Here is a 20216-nt window from a genome sequence, read left to right as displayed (position 1 = left end):
TTAAAAGGTGACTAAGGTAAGGTGCAAAAAGTTTCTACAAAGTAAGCTTAAATACTCGTACTTACAGTCATGACCCATAATCATTCTACAACGTATTATGCCGACGCCCTATACTTCTGCTACGTAGCATGAATCAACCCTTTACAAGTAACGTAATGTAGGGCGCATAGGGTTGTATAAAGATTTAGCACAATCATGCGTCGTAGTCATAGTCATGACGCATGACTTCGACATTTTGCAACGCAGCGTAGCTCAGCACTTTGTAGCTTTCGTATTCTCAAACGTAAGCAGTCATAAGTGTCTCTCCCTAATTTTGTATTTACCGTGACGCTAGAAAAGATATGAGCACTTAGACTTCCATCTGTGATGAAGAAGATGACCCGCGGTAGACCTCTGCGACTAGTCGAAGACCAGGAGGTCGAGGCAGACTCAGCGGAGCCACCCCCACGCTTGAGTTCAGCCACAGGTCTGTTTGTGACGCTGTTCAAACAAAATTTCTTGCTTGAATCTCATCGACTGCCTTGCTAAAGCTTAGAGTATTTTCTTTTCTGTTCTGTATTATATTTCGAATTAATCTCTTCTTTTTTTTTTGCTTTCTCTGTCTTCAATTCAAACTCGTACCTTTTTTCGCTCCCTGCCCTGCTTGTGGTAGACTCCCCCGGTGTTGCTCTCCCGTGTTCTTTCACGCTTCACGCCATTGAGTCCTAGTCCTTTTCGGCACAGTGCAAATTTTGTGGCCAGAAGGCAAACCTATACCATATGGTATGGGCTTGACAGAAAAATGACAGCATTGACATCATAAATCAGCCAACGCGGGAGGGCTGGGAAGCGGCCCTGTCCAGCTCGGACCTCGAGGAACAACGAGCCCTCGTCGCCAGAGCACGGGCAGTAGCTTTTACCAACGGCGTCCCGGACTAGGGACCCAATCAGCCTTCCCTTCAACTAAGGCATTGTGGCTTTAAATAAACGTTTTCATCATCATCATCATCATCATCATCATCATCATCATCATCATCATTATCATCTTTTGCCTGTGGTATATAGAGGTGAATAGCAACCTTTACCTCTCGATTCTTGGCCGATCCGCCAGTGTGGGTATGTGCCATCTTTTCAAAGGCTAACAAGAACAACAACGTTTGGACAACTGCGCTCAGCGACCACCTTCGCCAGGTCCTCTAAATAAACCCTTTTGTTAGACATCATTGATTTGTAGCTGTCATTTCTGCTTAGGAGTCTGTCTTTTTTTGTAGATATCTTCCCTTTACGAAGGTTTTCGGTGGCGCGAGGAACCGTGACAAAAGAGTATGGACACAATAGGCCAACTTGCTGTTTCTGTGACCTTTGCCGTGTATTAAGCTATTTCCTGCTGACTGCAGTGTCAAATATATCTACCAAAGCTTCAGTACTCTGTGACAACTTCAAGACATGATTATTGAAGAAAATATTTTGAAGAAACGTGTACGCAGGACGAGAAGGAATTCGGATAGCCCAAGCGCCGTCCATATCACCATCTGAAACTTCGCCCTCGATTGTTTAGAGCCCAGACCGACCAGAAGATGCGTAAAAGAAGACTATGTTGTCAACTGCTTTTTTTTTTAATTGTGTTCTACTTTAGTCGGTACGTCATCGGAACGAGTAAAACCAGTAATCTGAAGAAGACGAGAGTGAAGATAGTGGAAAGCACAGCTCGGGCTGACGACTGGCTGTTTTTTGTTGTATCTAGGAAATAAATAGACAGCACAGAATCAGTACAGACAACAGATGACTGGGCTTAACGTCTTAGATTAAAAGCATCATGACTGATGACCGAGTGCTGTGTCACATTTGTTGCTCTCGGCCCGTCCTAGATGCGGTGTTTGTTTGCTCAACAAATTGTTCTTTCCTGGAGAAGCAGGACGCAATAAAAGCCAAGGAAAGGCACAAACATTTCATGCTTCTATCGCTGACAGACGCCTGTGTGGCGACCCCAACCATCTGTTTTTAGTTTTCAAGCTGCCCGAAGTCTTTCTACAATGTCATATACAAGGAACCTGTGTTCTATGCATTCGATACATGCCCAGAGCTGCAATGCTAGAGCGAGCACGCCGTGGACGTGAACAGTTCTTAAGCTATAGACAGCGCAAAAATAACAATGAAATAATTGTTGTATAAATTCACTCGTACCAAATTCACTACTCATTTTGATCAATCATTTCTTGCAAAACCTTAAGACGACGAGTTTTAATATTGGCTACACAGAAACAGTTCTCTTGAATGGTATCAATGCACTGGCTAACACTGGTAGATTAGCCACCAGAGATTTTTTCCGTGACTACAAAAGAACCCGGCAAGAATGAACTTGACGTGGTCAGTGCGGCCTGCAGAAGCACGTAAATCTCGTTCGCGTTCTTCTCCACTTGATCATAGGTTTTGCTAAGTGCGCTGCAGAGCTCACCACGGCGAAAACGTCAATGTTTTACACCTGGATCTGCTTCTGGGAGGCCGTCTGATTTAAAAACAACAGTTATAGGTTATTCCCAGACTTGTGCGTAGCGTGTTACAAGTCGTTCATTACTTGTAAGAGATCTCTTTATTTCAAAAAATATTATGAAAGTGCAATGGGGGCTTTGGTCAGAGTTGCTCAGATATGCATCGCTCGCTTCTCTGCAGATTGAGTGAGTAAACGTTCATTGAAGGGGATGGTGGCTGCAGAGCCTGTGGACGGGCCGTCAGTCCAGGGCTCCGGAGGCTTCTGCCGACCTTCTGGCGGTGAGAAGGAGGGCTGCCCGGTCGACTTCACTTCCCACAGCTCCAGGGCCGCGTTACGCGGCTTTAGATGGTGGGGTTTTTGGGGACATGTACATGTCACGTGTGTTAATGTTGGGGTGTCGCCGCACCATGGACATTTGTATTCGTAATGTTGGGTGTAGGCGATGTAAGTGGTTTAGGTCGGGATAGGTTCTTGTTTGAAGTCGCCTTAGGAGGCAGGAGTCTTCATAGGAGAGAGGGGATGAGGGAGAAGGTGAAGACGTCTGTTAAGGATTTGGGTTTCGAGCCGGGCGAAGTGGGAGAATAAGGGGTATAGGGAAGGAGGGGATGGCCTAGCTTCGGTGAGTGTATTTTCAAGCTAAGGTGTCCGCGTTGACGTTGCCATCAATGGCCTTGTGGCCGGGTTCCCAAGTGGTGACGTGGTCTTGATGTAGAGTGTGTCCCATTGCCACGGCCGCTTGTATACGCTCGAAAGGCAGCTTGAGAGTCTGTGAATGTGTGAGCACTGTTGGAGTGGGTGTAAGTCATTTTTATGGCCAAGGCGGTGGTGATTGCTTCGACTGCGCTTGGGTCTGGGGCTCGGACACAGGTTGCCAAGAAGGGAGTGTTGGTGCCGAAGACGTTGTGGAAATAAACTTTGCCTTAATTTTACTGAGCGGTTGTTCTACTTATATTGTACTGCTAACAGGAGTAGACATCTTCTGACAGCAACGGCTAGTTCCAAAGTACAGTCCTCCGCGGCTTCGATTTGCAGAAGGTTAGGCCTAGCAACGCCTAGCGAGCGAGGTGCTGCCAGGACAACGACGGGTGGTACGTCGCTTCAAGAAGGGCGTCACTAGCATGGCGGCGATGTATGATTGCTTCTCCGTTACACGTAAGCTTTACAATTTCAATTTTAATATATCGAATTATCGATACATGAAAACAATTCGCGAAGGGCCTACTCCTTCTATTTGTTGTTGTTGCGGCTGAAGAATGGATGAAACGAAAAATGCACAGACCTGTCCACTGGCTCGACCTTAGCCACAATCGCTGCCCCGTGCAGACAGCGGAGAGCGATATATATGTGCCCACTGGTATTAGGCTAGGCTGTCTGCACGGTCGAGTTAGAATCTTCCTGAAAAAACTAGAACAAGTTCTGCCGACATCGTATCTATGCGCGTCTTTCAAGCGCTACAAAGTTTCGTTTTATTAGCCCGTTTAATTCAAGACATTAGTTTGACCTGTGCGGCTGGCTCTGTCGACCAGCTTAGAGCCCACTAAATTTATTAAAATGCATTAAACAAGCACATTCAGCGCAGAGCCTTTCAAAAACTACGGCACACACTCAACCTTCAGGAACCCGTAGCACTTCAAATTGTTTTTGTGCACCAAAATCGTATAGCGACTCAATGCGAACCGAGCGATCGGCAATGCATCAAGAGGAGTAGAAAGGGTAATCAGTGGGAAAGCTTGCTCGTTTTGTAATTGTTGTCATGAAAAAGGCAATGACGTGTGCCCTCTGCGGGGTATTGACCAAGGCACAGGCGGCGAATGACAGGGCCTCAAAAGGCTAAAAATAATAAAATAAACGAAAGAGAAAATTACACTTCACTTGATGACTTACATTATCAAATCAAATAGTGTGAGACTGGTGACTGAACATCAGAATGGGACTAAACGTAACGTGTTTACGAAGCTTTGGTTGCAGATTAATTTTGAACATGAGTAGCGAGAAGATAGACTTGAAAAAGATTTTCGGATGACAGCCGTCTTGTGTCATGAGTGCACAATTCTGGCTCTGTGTCCAAGGGTGGAGGCACCAAGAGACAGAGCAACCCCAAAAGACAGACTTAGACCGAGCTGTCGTAACGAGTTTTTTGGCAGGTACCACAGTAAAGAGAAGAAGCGGCGGCAGGACAACAAGAAGTTATCTATCGTTTCGAGTTCAGCGCTGAGCGCGCACAATGATGTTGATGATGATGTCCTCAGATTAATAACACGTACCCACGGCGGGGGATTGGCCAGGGTGAGTAATGATGATGATGATGATGTCCTCGGGCTGAATGGCACAATGGTACCCAATAGTTTTCATCTTCTTCTCATGACTTTGTGCAGACGAATTGTAAGAAATGTTTTAAAAACGGCAAAGCCGCCTCAGAAAACACCGGCCTTCACTAAATATCCGAGTATTTTTCGTCTCCTCGAAAACTCGTCCCCTCCCTGCTAGTATTGCAATACTATACCACCAACGTTTATTGAAACAGCATCGCTTTCAACTTCATCTTCACGTCTGATGGCCCGGATGCACTAGACAGAACCAGAAGAAGAAGACCAACGTCCTCAAGGGTGCAGCAGCCGCAACGGCCATCCACCATGACACTGCCTTCTCCAGCTAGAAGCCTATCACCACAGCTTTCCCAACTGTCGCCCGCCACGACACCTTCTGCACCTGGAAGCCCATCAGCACAGGCCACTCGTTCTACTGTCCCGCGTGCTCACGGCAAGTCTGTGTTCGGTTCACCGCAAGCGCTTGCCATCCAGCTGGTAGCAGCGGTACTGGTCGCAGTCCTGGCACTCTTCCTCTGGGCTGCTTATGGCCGTCAGTGGAAACCGAAACACACCGTCGTAGATGCAGTGAAGCCATGCTGCGCGCGTGAGGTCGAGGAGCTTTACCACCACGTCAACCTTTCAATCAGCCCGTGCCGCTCACTCTACCACCACGTATGCGGCCATTACGCGGAGACCCCGGAACCTTTGGCTTTCAAGGGCTTCAATTATTATTCTCTAAAACATTTCTACACTGCGCCAAACGCTATTATCGGACATGCGGTGTACACCTTGTTCCAGTCCTGTCTCGTCGCCACGGCGAACGCGCACAGCCGAGGCAGCCCAACTGCTGCTGCATACTTAGACGTCCTACGCCCGACAATTGCCGAACTGAAAACCAAACACGAGATCCTGGTCTTCCTTCTTCGCATGACCGTAAAGTTCAACATAAAGCCTGTTCCGCTGCTGACTCTCTACGGTCGTGGAGGCTGGCCACGCAGCGTATTTGTTGCCGGAATCGAGGGTTTTCGCAAGTCAGGGCTCTTCGCCATCATTATGCGGAAGACGAGACAACTAATTGAAGACGCGATTGCCGGACGTTACGAACAACTGCGCTGGGACTGCCTAAGGACCATCAACGAGCGAATGAACCTCAGCGTTACCCTGGAGGCTATGGACAACCTCGAAAGGGAACTTGATGTGCAGTACGATCCAAACCATATTGTCTCTAACTTCTCGCTTGTTGCTCAGCTCGACAAGTCTCTTACCATCGAGGACTGGCGTCGCATACTTCACAACATTAGCGATGGGAAAATTCCAGAAAACCTTTGCCATCCGAACGTGCAGCTACTTTCAAAGACCTTCGCTGTACTCCTGAATGACACACGGCAACCAGATACCATTGTCTTCTTTGTCTTCAAGGCTGTCTCAGACTTTCTTCTCGAACAACTGAAGAGAAGCTTGTGGAGATCCGCTAACAAATACTTCGCTTACTGCTTCGTAGTACTTAACGAATACTCACTCATGGGAATTGGCAGCGCGATTGAAGAAAACTCGAAAAGCCCGGAGCATGACGTTGCATTACACAGCATTTTCGCAGAAGTCGTGACAGCTGTATGGAGCAGAGCTAGGAGCATCTTTCCGACCGAGGACCAGCCGCAGTTGTCAAGCTACCTGAAAAGCCTTCGAATCTTGCTACCCGCTGACATATTCCCGTTGAACAAGCAGATGCCTCCCTTGGGCAGAGACTACGTCCGAAACCTCCTCAATCTTTTCGCGTTCGGTTGGTCAGGTTCGACGTATCAGCCACCACCTGGCGTCACCATCAGAATGTCCGCAGCCGTCGTTATGAGCAAGATTGCCGCATTCAACGACAGCGTGGTCATACCCATCGACGCCTACAGCGCCTTGTACTTAGGAAATGGCACTGAGCGGCTTGTCGTCTTGTCCACGATAGGAGTGCAGCTCGCCGACGTCGTCTGGAAACAGATCTTCGATTCCGAACGAAAGTGGAGTACGGCAACTCGCCAGCTGTTGGACGGCTACAAGTCGTGCCAAAAAGGGCTTGGCGTCCTCGTGACGCGCCGCCTGAAGCACTTCTCGCTGCCTCTGCTCAGCGTAGAAACAGCGATGGAACTCGCCAGGGATGTCCACTGGCTCCGCAGCTTCCAGGCAGTTCCACTGCGGGCGACTTCACGGTGCCAGCTTTTTTACCTCTTATTCGTCTACCACCACTACTGTCCTGGTAACGACCGAGAAAAGCCAGCTCTTGACAACGAGTTGCAGTATATTGCGTCAATTTCGGAAGACTTTCGCGCAACGTTCAAGTGTCTGCAACCAAAAGTGCCTCTCCATACTTGCTCCTTCAATGCTTCACGCTAAACGGAGATCATAGGGCGCCCAGTGGTCATCCTAGCGAACGGGCAGTGGCCGTAGAAAGCAATGACCAGAACTAATCTACTGCATTTTCTGTAACGGCTACTTTGAGGATGTGGTACTCTACTTTGTCGTGGAGACGTGCCGTTTGGTGTTTACTTTTTACAATAATAATTTTTTTAGAAACAAGATGCACATAGTAGACTGTTGATTTATTGCTGGCATGTTTGTTTGTCTATAATTTTCCATGACTCTGACGTAGTCTCTGCAGTTGTAACTCACGGTTGTGGCTGTGTATATTCCATCTATGTGTTCCGCGTTGCAACAAGAACTGCATCATGGTGGCGTATTCGATGCTGTGCCGCAGGAAATTTTCGTTTTTTAAAGCCTAATGTGCCATTCTGGTGATGTAATGTGCCATTCTGCACGAAATGCTTCTTTCGCCCACTGTCCGCTTTTTGAATGTTCAGGGGACGCTCTGTAAATTTCTGCTTTTTCCATATGACTTTCCTCGTCAGGTATCTGTACCAGGATCACTGGAGCATGTTTATAGTGGAATGCATAGTAGCTGGTATTACGCTGGGTGGTCTTTTTTTATCGTTGGCACATTTATATCGCCCGGCTTTTATACCACTGATGAGCATACACAAAATTTATGAAAGTGTTGCAACCGTATGTAAAAGTTTTTCTCCTCTGACTTTTCTACACGTTCTGTGCTATGGTTCTCTATGCTGTCAGCAACATACGCGTAGTAATGTGTAGGACTGATTCGTTCACTTAAATGCGCACCACAATAAAAATCAAAATCATAGCAAACTTTCTGGTCAACCACTTGTGCTTTTGTGTGTTTAATATTTCTTTTGGCTAACTGTTCACCACCTAGTGTGGATCTTGTGGCGGACAATTTCAGAACATTCGTTGTTGAGCTCTAGCTGGTACTCCATGTCCGTGCTCTTTATGATGCTTTCATTATCTTCGGAGAAATAAGTTGTCATTGTCTGACAGACAGTACCCACTGTGAAAATGAAGGCGACACACCGACTACAGGTTAAATTTTTGCATCTCCTGTACTCTAGCCTTGTTCACAATGGGGTGCTTTACGCGAAAGGCTGTCTGTTTATGCTCGAAAACTTGCGTCAGAAAGCGGGCATTCGCGTCAGCAAGGGCACGTTAAGGGTATTGTGCTCTCGGTTCTTTGGGGGATCAAAGATTCTAGGGAAGGCTTCGAAGATCCTTTCCTGTTTTTAAAATAAATCAGTATCTCCAATCACTGTTACGTTCCTTGGTTTACCAGTGTTCGGCGAGAGCATCAGACAAATATTTTGTTCTCAATACAGTTCATGTGCAGTTTCAACCTCTGCCTAAAGTTCACACACACTCCGCACTGCATATTTCAGATTGTGCCATTAAACGTTTCTTTTGGCAAAATGATTTTAGATGCTAACGAGGTCTTGCATAACTTTTCCGCAGGCACATTTAACACCCCAACGTTAGAGGACAGTAAGATACGGGACAACTATTCATTGCTTTCGGACACAAAATGCCGGTTTGCTGCATGACAAGTGGCCATTTAGGCCACGTTGTCTCTAAAGAATAGTTCTGCACCAGGCCAAACTTTTAATGGTGTGGCTGCATTCATCAACACTACCCTGTACAAAAGAAATGCGCAGCTTCTTAGGTCTCCGCTGTTTGTTTCATTGGTTTATTCGCAACTTTTCTGCATTGCTGTGCCTCTAACAGAACTTCTGTCCGGAAGTTCCGATTTATCTCTGCGGTCTCCGTCGTGCGATGACGCCTACATCACCTTGCGCCACCTTCACGCGTCGCCGCCCATACTGCGGCATTTCAACCGACCGCTTCTACCGAGGTCCACGCGGACGCTTTGGAAAGAAACCTGAGTTGATTACATACGAGCTAAAGTCACTACACACGGGTGGACATGAGGTCGTGATGTAACGCGGAGAACAGATACGCGTTGGTCCCTTAGTGTAATGGAGGGGACTCCAAAAGAAGTTAAACGTAGCAGGGTACTGCGGACGGTCAGCTAGGTGCTCAGAAATTATGAAGCTCGCGGGAATATGGTTGCCAGAGCTGGCGCAGGACAGGTTTTGCTGGAAATCAGTTGGAGGTTTTGTTCTGCAGAGCATGTAAGTGGTCTGATGATTATTATTGTAATTAGTTTCATTTATGGAGTTTTAACGTCCCAAACCGACTCAGGCTATGAGGGACGCCGTAGTGGAGGGCACCGGAAATTTCTACCACCTGGGGTTCTTTAACGTGCACTGACACCGCACATTATACACGGATCTCTAGAATTAGCCAAGCACAAACGACACATCAAGGCTTGTATCTGTTTTTAGAAGCCTCGTGTTTATTTTAGCAGAAGAGAGGGTGGTGGGCGCGATTCAAGTCAATGGTTTGCCATGATGCGTAAGAAATAGCACGTCGCCAACGTCGTGCCTTACGGCTAGCCGGCGAATTCGAAAGGAGCCCTTCCTTTGACGCCTAGCTCGGTGACTTGAAAGAGGAGGCCGTCCTCGGGATGCGTGGCATCAGGGAAGTATCTGGAGGAAGTGACGTAGAGTGTGTCGTAATTCTTCCCTCCGAAGCAGCACGACGTGGTGTACTTGGCCGGGAAGCTGATCTTGGTCAGGATTTTAGCTGCAGTGGCCATGACAAAAGAAAAAAAAAGGAGCAGTCTGACAGTGGATAGCGCACGTGTGGCTTTGTCTCGATACACCAGTTCTTGTTTATGCACATTCTTTGATTGCAAAGTTAATATCGCTTATAAACAGTGATCACAGAAAACAAACACTATAAAAATGCAACTGATGATTGCTGCTGATTTCAAGTTTCGATTAGAGGCGTTGCTTTCTGTGGTGGTCTGGCATTCCTTTTTTCTCAGCTGTGTCCTCGTCTGTCGCGCCGTTTTCTAACGCGCTACAATACCTAATTACCCAGCAATCAATTTTTCCTAGGCCCTGAAGACGTGGCGCTCGGATGAAGTTTGGTGGCGCTTCTTCAAACTTTTGGGGAAAAAAAAGCGTAATTTCTAAAATGTGGAGTTCAACTTCAAGATGCAACGCAAGTGCTATGAGGGACGACATAGTGAAGGGCTCCGACTAAGTTTGCGCCACCTGGGGATATTTAATGTGCATTGACGTCGTACAGACCAGGAGCCCCTTTTGCGTTGTGCCTCCATCGACCTAAACGCGGTCGCCGTGGCCTGGATTGATCATTAGCCTGGATCATTAGCCGAGCGCCCTAACCACTGAGCCACCGCAGCTGATGAAACTTTAGGCATTGTGTTTGACCAAGCTGCCTGCCCGCAACAGTCGAGCGCGGAGAAAAAGTGGTTTTGAGCTTTCCCCCTCACATGACAGGCTTAGGGTCTGTTAGCAGCTTAACGCTAACGATGTGCATTTCACCCACCTGTCGCCGGATCGATCTGCACCACCGAGCCGGTTGAGAAGCAGGTGAGCCAGATCTTGTCGTTGACGTCGATCGTCATGCCGTCGGGATATCCAAGCTCCTGGTAGCCGGGAGTCACCCTGAAGTCCGCCAAAACGCGCCGGTTGCCTGCACATCAATGTGCGATCAAGATACGGGGAAATCGGTCCGATACGCCAACAGCTTAGGAAACGCAAATAAATGTCATTCCAAGAAGAAAACCGCTATTAGTACGTGAACACTTCGGGAGTGATCTGCCCGGTCGAAAGGCGACATAGAGGGAACAGAACTTGACACTTCGACCAAAGTCACATAAGGAGAGTGTTTCGGGGACGATTCGACATGTGCACTTTCTTATTAAGGGTTACAGGATGGGGAAAGAGAGGCGCTTTTTGATCTTCTTTTGGTTCACTGCCACGGTTTCGGGAAAGGGGTCATCGCAGTGGAAGTCCGCTGACTAGGGATGTTAACAATGCGTGTCTTAACGGCATCGCTAAGGATATGTACTTACGTCGATGGAAAGTAGCTTTGAGGTCTGTTAACATGTCCGGGTGCGTTTTGCAGGTGCCAGGTCTCACAAGACCGCCTCTTGAGTCGGTTGGGCACGGTGTCACCAACGCTGGCATTCTCAATATTGATGCGATGGTACAACTCCTAGGAATGCTCCGTAGTCATACTGCGCCATCTGTCGAGCTTTGACCATAAACTTCGCTTGTTTGCTCTTTAGACTGCTGTTGGTTTGTCACGTCCTGTTTTCACTAGCCGCTATTAATTAATACCACTAGGGTTCCTTTGCGATCTGCACATTTTCCAAAATCTAAAATGAAGAACGAAATGTGTTGAAATGTCAATATAAAAGCAAGCTCTGAAGTTGGCTGTGGCGGCTGTCTCAATGGGATTAGTTACGATCATTCAACGTAAACGGGCCGCCGCGGTGGCTCAGTGGCTATGGTGCTCGGCTGCTGTCCCAAAAGACGCGGGTTCGATCCCGGCCGCGGCGGCTGGAATTTCTTTGGAGGAGAAATTCTAGAGGCCCGTGTACTGTGCGATGTCAGTGCACGTTAAAGAACCCCAGGTGGTCGAAATTTCCGGAGCCCTCCACTCCGGCGTCTCTCATAGCCTCAGTCGCTTTGGGACGTTAAACCCCATAAACCAAACCATCAACGTAAACGGGCATAATCTACACTGTTGTTGATGAGAAAGCCGTAGCCTAGGACTCTGGATTAATTTCCGCTCTAAGGGTTCTCTTTTAACGCAGCAAAATCGCACTTCAAGTATATCTTTTTTCTTTTGCGTTCCGCTTCCTTAGAAATGTGGCCGCTGGGGTTAGAATTGAACACCATGCATGCAGTGATTAAGGACAAGTGAAGATCGAAAGCTTAAACGCGTTCCTAAGATGAGACTTACTGATTTCCCCAGCGGCTAAGTCGAAGTCGAAGGCGTATGTCTTTCCTGGCACGGAGTCGTTGTAGAACATGGTCTTGTTGTCGGCCGTCCACGCGATACCGTTGGACAGGGAGATCTTGTCGAGCTTGTGCTTCAGCTGGCCCTTGGAGAAGGACCATAAGTTGTTCTTTTCCTGAACGGCGCCTTCGATGTCGACTTTAACTGCCATGCTGCCTGGAATACGACACGTGAAATGAGTACCTCAAGCAGGAAATTTATATCGCGCATACATTGTTACAAGGCGTGGTGAAGGTAGCTGAGAAAAAATCGCACGTGATTTTCCGCTGGGTCATACGACGCGGCTTATGTTTAGAGCAGTCCAGTGGAAAGCCGATAGTCACCGCTGAATCGAATTTCGTGGGGCGTGCATTTTTCGTACCTGTTTGTTTGGGTTCATGCACCTGCTAAAGCTAAAATCACCTGATTTACTTCCGGACAAGAAACGGGTTTTGTGCTTTTGACAGGCCAACGTAAAACATAGAACCTAATTAATCTCAAGAGCTGCGAAAATGATAATTCGTTTTGTATTTTCATACTCTTCTGATCATTGTCAACCTACATATTTCGCGCAGTGTAAAGACAAGTTAGTTTAGAATAAATGTTGGCCCGTGCTTATGTGTACACAGCTAAATTACACTAGCCTGACCACTGGTCACCGGCGTATGCGCTGGTTACCTATTCCGTCTCATGTGACGAAGTTAGGACGTTCTTGCGGGCTAGTTGGTTCATTGCAGAAAAGATTAGTTCTGGGCGAATGGGACAGGACAGGAGAACGAGGGACACAGACGCCTGCGCCTGTGTTGTCGTCTGTGTTCCTCGTTCTCCTGTCCTGTCCCATTCGCGCAGTACTAATCTTTTCCGTCTCATAGTTCCCCACATCAGTTAGTCTGATTTTACCGCAGGAGAGTTCAGAGAGGCCCAACCACCCACTTCTGCCACGTTTGAAGCACTTCGGGTTTGGGGATCTGACGCTCTATGCGACAAGGAAAAGCCCGTTATCCAACCCCATTTACTCAGTGGTGCTACACGCACACTCACCGGCCCAGAGGCGTCCGAGTGCGTCGCACTTGCCGTCGTTGATGCGTGTGGCCACCGGGGAGTCCTTGTCCAGCATCTCGGCCAGCAGCGTCTTCTCCTTGGTGTCCAAGTCCAGCCGGTAGACGCCATTGCCCATGCACACCATCAGCTTGCGGTTGTCCTCGGCGTACGGAATCAGGTTGCCGATCTCGTCCTCTGCGCATGCACAGCCGATAGGGTCATAACACAACAAAAAGAAGTGGCTGCGGTTTCACTCTAGTTAAACCTGGTGGAGTAGCGAGAGGTACATACCCCTGGCTACGCTTAGGTTCCGCTTGAAAGTTAGACACACGGCTTGAACGTTATTGTTTATGCCAATGAAGACGCTCCTGTGGTCAGTAAATTAGTGAGACTTGCGCACAACTGACGAGGCGGGCGGTGTCTGCTCCGCCGTCGGCGCAGTGACGAGGCACGCGGTGTGCACACCAGCTGCGTGCTCTGACGTCCCCGCGCATGCGCACAGCTGGCGGCTCACGGCCACGGCTCAGCGCGCAGCCACGCTGACCTCGCGAAGCGGCTGGCGTAGTGTAGCTATCGCTACATAAAATGCATGCGTGCTTAGCGGACGCTCCTATAGCGACACTTTAAAGTGTAACCTAGACGTGGTGAATACGTGGTGGTGGTGCAGAGTGCTTGATACAGTTGGTAACAAATGCAAGGCGCAGTGTTTGTCCCACTCCCGTTAGACCTCTGAGCCGCTTCTAAAGGCAAGTGGTCAAGGAGAGAGTGAAAGAAGGAAGAGAATTAGTCAGCAAAGTCGAGGGTTACGAGCTAGTACCAAAAACCTCTAATTCCTTAACGTGCACGTACATCGAACAGCGCACAGGCGTTTTCACATCGAAGTGCGACTGCCCCCGTCGATATTCAATCCGGTGAAAGAGGAACCTGTGCGAAAGCCCTCTGATGATATTTATGACATCACTGCTGCCAGATCCGGGCACCTCGCTGTTCTATAAGCAGAAGCGATCACTTGGTAATTGCGAAAGAAGCCAATAGTCTCGGACGCAAAAGAAAGAATAGGAAAATGTCTCGGCTGTTTCTTGAGTGAAAGAGTAAATGGGTAACCATTTACGCAAAAGACAAAGAAAGACGTCAAATAGTTTTTGTCATTTTGTGAAAAGTATGCAGGCTCAAACGTTGAGGAAAGTAAAAATAATAATTCCTTCCTGCATTCACAATGGTGGCTCCCACATGTCATGTTTCAAAGGTGTCGAACCACAGCACAGGAAATAAAACAATTGCTTGATGTTAACCGTTAGTGCAACAGAAGCCATCTGATATTCGGAGAATACTTAAGATTCCTGAGGATGATAGCTTTTACATCTTTACAAGAGGTTGTTCTATCGTTTGGAGCTCCACACGAAATAATTTTTCCACGATCGGCCAGGGCATTTCGACACCACACCCCGTGAAGACAGAAGCAGAGGACGCCTTGAAGAGCGGTTGCATGACATGATTTTGCCTCAAAACGTATAAGAGTGCCAGCTATATAGTAAAACACACACAAAGGAAATGGTACATGATTTGCCTGCTGGTAATTGTTGGTTAAATTGAAAACAGGACAATTATTTGATTTCGAGCGCGGGTTTCAAAAGGCGATTTCCGCAACGGTGACACTTCCCCAAGGCAAACGAAAAACGACTTGTTTGCTGTTAATCGTTGTTTTCTTTTTAAAACAAAAAAAAAACGCTAGAAATATTCACATACAGGGAAAGTATTCAACTGTTGTCTTATGCGCTCAAAACCGCAGCGCAACATGGCGCCTCGCAACCAACGGAAACAAGCACTTTTAATTGTCCTGTTATTTGTTCTGCACCAAATTCTATTTTATCTTGGCGCTACGAGGCGGCTCTGTACTGGGTAGAAAACGTAAGTCCGCGATCGATCGCAGCAACCAGACATACTCTTATTACTATTGTTAAACATTAACTCACACAGGGCTTTATGTGAAGACACGTTCGCATTGCTGACTGACGTACAGTCTTTGTCAAAAGTAACCAGGCTGCATGGTTTGCTTCTAGCTCGTACAGTGGAACACGTACAGCTTCCCTGAAGCTGAATTGGTTGTTAAAGTTAAGGACTGGGGGTCTTCTTACCTTCCAACAACTTTTGGTGTTTAGGAAAGTCACAAGGGCTCCACTATACAAACTAGAAGCAAACCATGCAGCCTGGTTACTTCAGCGCAGCGGAACAGTGGCGTAGCCATACCGTGCGAGGGAGATATCGGAGTTCGATACCCAGTGTCATCTGGATTCCGCAGATATTTCAAATGCACGCTAGGGCCTCCAACTACGCGCTCAGCGTTTCCTGTAGCGCATGTATTTTGGCGCAATGTAGCCAACATTTGTTTGGCCACAGCGGCGAGGGAAATGGCGTTGTCGAAATTCTAAAAACTGACATGGATAATAATTACGGCGGGCTACGGGCCTCTGAATAATTAAAAAGTCTAACAGTAAAAGTTAAAAAGTTAACTATTCAATATTAGTCAACTAGCTTGCTGTTTGCTGCATTCTGATGTAGTACTTACCGCTCACAATGCTATCCCGAAAAAAGCGGTCTTCTAACTCAGAAATCCTATTTTTTAAATTTGTTTACAGTCTTAGGTGAAACACCCTGCATATCAGGATGACATCGTTTCTTTCTTCGGCACCTGGTTTCCATCGCCACGCAGCACTGAATAAAGCAAAAATAAAAAAACCAAGCCTCACCAAGGCGGATGACCTCGGTCTCGGTCCTGGTGTGCGGGTCGTAGCGCACCACCTCGTGTCCGTGGGCATCGTCGAACAGAAGCGTTCCGCTCCGTTCGTCCCAGTGGGGTCCCTCGCCCAGGATGCTCCGCCGCTTGCTGGCCACTTCCACTTTCATCGTTCAGAAGGCGACGAGACGGGCTGTCGACGTCCAGGAGGGTACGGCAGCACACTGAGGAGTGACGGAAAGCGACTGGCGGTGCAGTTCTCGACGATGGAGGAGGTTCTTGAGATCGGCTGGGCGACGCGTCTTCGGTGCAGGACTTCACAGATAGCGATAAACCACCAGTGGAAAAGATAACGCCAGGGCTACGCACCACTTCTTCGCTCTGAATATGTAGGTTTCTCCACCGGTATCAGTAAGTGGTTCGGTGATGGACGCCGTGGCTCTCGTGGAGGCTTACCTACGAAGACACTGCCTGACAACCAAGCAGTGCCTGGGCAGTGTTGCGCAACTTTGAGTGCCCAGACTGCGGCAGAAAAAAAAAGGCACGGTCTCTGTAAGAGAAGCGATTGAAGATTGACGCCAAAGTGGGCACGTGCATTAAGATGGGCCGGAAGCATTTGCTTTCATACGTCCAGTCCTTTTCCCAGAAGCGCACAACTCGAGAAATAAGTGCAGTTGTTCTAGTTTGAGCTTTTTTCAGGTTGGATATGAGTGCAAGAGAAGCCCTCCGATTCCACAAAACTGCCTTTTAGAGCCTCCAAGAGTTGAACAAAGAGCCGACAGGCAGCTGCTACTCGAGCACATGAGGTCGTATTTGGAGTGGTCTTAAAATGCAGTTTAAACGCTCATTTGCTATAAATCTGCTTTATACACGCAAGCTGTTAATAACGGAAACATAAAAAGGAACAAAAGCTCAACATGTTGCACAAAATTTAATATTTCCTTGCATAAAGCAAGCACGCGAGGTTTTCTTCCTGCAAATAAACGAAATGACATATTTTGAAAACAGCGAATCGTTCTGTATTCGCAGTGAGTAGATCAGTCGAAAAATATTACACCGTCGAGTATGCGCGGCACGTTTGCTGTTGAGGTTTTGTTGCATGGAGCCCGAAAAAAGCGATTCGTCCTCCATCATAAATCCCATTGCGGTAACATCAGAATAGTGAGCGCGTTCTGTGCGGCTTCAAAATTGACACAGGTATACTTCACAAAAAACGACACGAGTGATTTACATTGCTGTGTGTTCTGGTGGGATAATAGTCTCAAGAGACTATGGAAGAAGACTTTCCTTTCATCCCAGCTATGTTCCGTGTTAGCGCGTGGACAGTGATCCGCATTAAGATGGAGGCAAAGTGAGTGTAGGGAAGCGTTCGTCGACACACAGTAGACAGCGGCCAAGGAGTAGAGCTAAGATATGCCCTGATACGACAGCTGCAAGCCGCGCACACGACTTTGGACTTCCACTTCGTCCGCGGTAGCGAGAAACGAGAACCGCGCCAACTGTGAAGAAGATAACGGAACATCTTTCGAAAGATACGGGCCTTCTTGCATTGCAAAGGTGGATCGGGCGTCTCCTGCTGCATTGCATTAATTTGACCAGAGAGAAAATGAAGCGTCTCTGTGGGCGCCATGTCATTCAGTTTCAAGCTAAGATCACACAGGGAAGAATCAGCAGTGACCATATTAAACCGATGATGATTAGGCTGGGCTGAGACTGTACTTCCTTGGTCTGCGAACTGTCTCGAATAAAGCCTCTTAATGCAGTGCTTGCCACGCGCTGAAAACGAAAGATTCCCTCAGAACCTGCTGCAGTTATCAGAGCTCTAAAAAGAGCCTCTGGCTGGCGTTCCAGTCAGCTGAACCTTAACATAAAACACTATTTCTATTTAGAGCACACGACCGTTAAAGCGTATGAAAGACGCCTAGTAAACCCTTATGTGACTAAGAACTACATAAATTGAAATGTGTATTCTGCAGAATAAACTCTTGCAGCAACTGTTTAGTGCGCTGTGCGTTTGACAACCAGTAGAAAAGTTAAGTCCCAAATCACTTTAAATATTATTCATTCATCGCGAACCATTCGTTCATTTTTTTACGCGATATCATTAGGGGCCCCGGTGCTGTGCGATGTCAGTGCACGTTAAAGAAACCCAGGTGGTCGAAATTTCCGAGAGCCCTTCACTACGGCGTCTCTCATAGCCTCAGTCGCTTTGGGACGTTAAACCCCAATAAAATAAAATAAAATAAAATAAAATAAATAAATTAGGGGCCCCGTTCAGCTGAAAACCAGGCGTCGTCGTTGTCGTCGTCGGCTGTGGCATGAGTGAAAAATCGCCAGAGAAATTTCTAGACGTGAGCTTGTGACGTCATCACAACCTTCCAGGAGTGGTGTGATGACCGAACAGGGGTCCACGAATGTGGAGTAGTAGAGAATGACCGATTACGCATATATTGGCATTAATCCATCAATGCTATTGCGTCGTACCCTTGAGGCTGAGCTTCAATTGAATGTATTTTACTTCCTGCATGAATACAAACCCTTTACAAGCCAATCCTTGGGCTCATAGCCAGGGGCCAGCTGCGGGTCCAAAAAAGAAAGCGCAGTTGTTACTGGGAGTCGTCATGAGAGTTATTGTATTAAAAAAGTTCTTGTTATAAAAAACAAGCAACATAGATACTATTACAGATGCAGAGCACTATTGGCACCAGGTGCAATCGCGTACAAAGTTAGGAGAAGTGAAGCACAGCATTCCGGTTTTTCACAGATGACACATGGCAGCAGTCAATGTCCCCTGCAGTTTTTTTTTTTTTTTTTTGCAGGGACCCAATGACCTATGAGCGCCCGTTTTGCCCTTATTTGGTACAGACTGGCAGCGCAGTAAAACCTTTTGCAGAACACAAAACGCAGTTCTGGCCAGTTTTTTTTTTACCTTTCATTAGGCTTAACATCAGCCACGTGGTTTTTGAGACAGTAAATAATAATATTATTGATGTTTAATATGTCTCTACAAATCATGAGCCAAGAAGCAGGCAGATATTTCTGCGAGCCCTCGACAACTCTCTACGAAGCGGTATTTATTCTAGCATGTCATCTTGCTGGAGGGTTTAGTCTTCTCTCTAGTTCTCCGTAAGAAAACCGCGCGACGTGTGTCTGATTATCCTGCTGCTGACGCGCGTCGATGGGCCTGCATGCGTCCTGTCTGTCTGTCTGTTTTTTTGCTTGTTTTGATTATTGTCACGCGGATTCACTTCGTGCAGGCTCTAGAGGTTAAGGCAACGTACTTGACAGGGCTGGGGTTGAGGTTATTGCGAGCTACAGGTGGGATTAGCCTCGCGAATTCTGCCGGCAACTGCTACTCCATAGCGAGACTTAACCGTTAAATAAGCTATACACACAATCCTCCACAATAGTCAACAGTCAACTTCTGCCGCCACCATTTGGAGTCCAGACCCAGGTCCTGGAGGAATTTTAAAATAAGGCGTGAAGCCTGCTTTCTAAACTACTCATTTCCGCGGCGGTGGACAATGTCCTGAAGGGAATTGTGAGGGGCTCCTGTCTTCTTGAGGGAAGCGAATGACACCCACCTTTCCGCCTTGTACGCGGTACAGCACACAAGATAACGTTCTATACACAGGCCCAGAGCACAGGGCCTACGCAGCCCTGCGTTCGCAGCATAACATTGCTACAAGGCACAACATATAACAGCAACAAAAATCGAACCATAGTAACCACACATCCAAAACACGTTACTTACGTTTCAGCGTGCTCAATAATAACTACTGATATGCCGCCTGCTAGCTGCAGGCAGAGACGGCCAGTCTAGAAGACGACGAGACGACAGCTGCAGAAAAACAAAGTTCATTCTCTGCCACCGTACTAGAGCGTGTATACAAGAGATCACATGCCGTGACGCGATGCCAGCGCAGTGTTGTGTTTATGCCGACGCATAAACAAAGCACGCCGTTTCGCGTATATACTCGCAACAGGTTGCATGTCAGATAGGCAAACACAACACCACGTGCTCTTTCTGCATCATAGCCGGCGCACACGGCTTACGCTGCATCAAATGCGCGTAATTAACTTTTACGAAAGTGAAAAATGCGTAAAAACACAACTGAAATAACAATAAAATTCGCATGCATTACGGGACTAGGAAAGAAAAAAATAATAGCATTCGCTGGTTCGTCAAAACACGATGGTTTTAAACACTGCCTCGAAGATTCAAGGGAAGCGATTCTTCACGATGATTTTTTTTTTATTGCACTTACGGCCTGCATTCTCTCTGGTGCGGAATACTTGCGTTTGACGTTGCCAGATTACACGCTATTAAGTCTAACCGTCGCAGGTAAGCAACTATATACCGAAAAACACAGCACAGAGCAGATCTGTTCGAGCT

At 47.4% G+C, this 20216-nt stretch overlaps 1 protein-coding gene across 5 annotated transcripts in view; it reads right to left on the bottom strand.

Annotated features, from left to right (window-relative positions):
• Positions 1–9502: 9502 nt before the first annotated feature.
• LOC149336741 (regucalcin-like) overlaps positions 9503–20216 on the bottom strand; it is a 48663-nt gene continuing 37949 nt past the window's right edge. For 3 of the 5 annotated variants that reach the window (XM_089553090.1, XM_089553092.1, XM_089553093.1), the window contains exons 2-6: positions 15834–16342; positions 13087–13281; positions 12010–12222; positions 10585–10731; positions 9503–9813 (exon numbers count right to left, since the gene is read on the bottom strand). In XM_089553090.1, the coding sequence (XP_089409216.1) occupies positions 9620–9813; positions 10585–10731; positions 12010–12222; positions 13087–13281; positions 15834–15990 (906 nt within the window). In that variant the 5' untranslated portion in view covers positions 15991–16342 and the 3' untranslated portion in view covers positions 9503–9619. Of the gene's footprint in view, positions 9814–10584; positions 10732–12009; positions 12223–13086; positions 13282–15833; positions 16343–19574; positions 19663–20216 lie in introns of those variants that run through there. The other 2 variants (XM_089553091.1, XM_089553094.1) reach the window with 2 other exon arrangements.

Source organism: Amblyomma mixtum, chromosome 7 (assembly GCF_055824585.1).
Source record: "Amblyomma mixtum isolate Tamu chromosome 7, ASM5582458v1, whole genome shotgun sequence".
Classification (NCBI taxonomy): domain Eukaryota; kingdom Metazoa; phylum Arthropoda; class Arachnida; order Ixodida; family Ixodidae; genus Amblyomma; species Amblyomma mixtum.
This window is presented reverse-complemented; position numbering and strand designations above follow the sequence as displayed.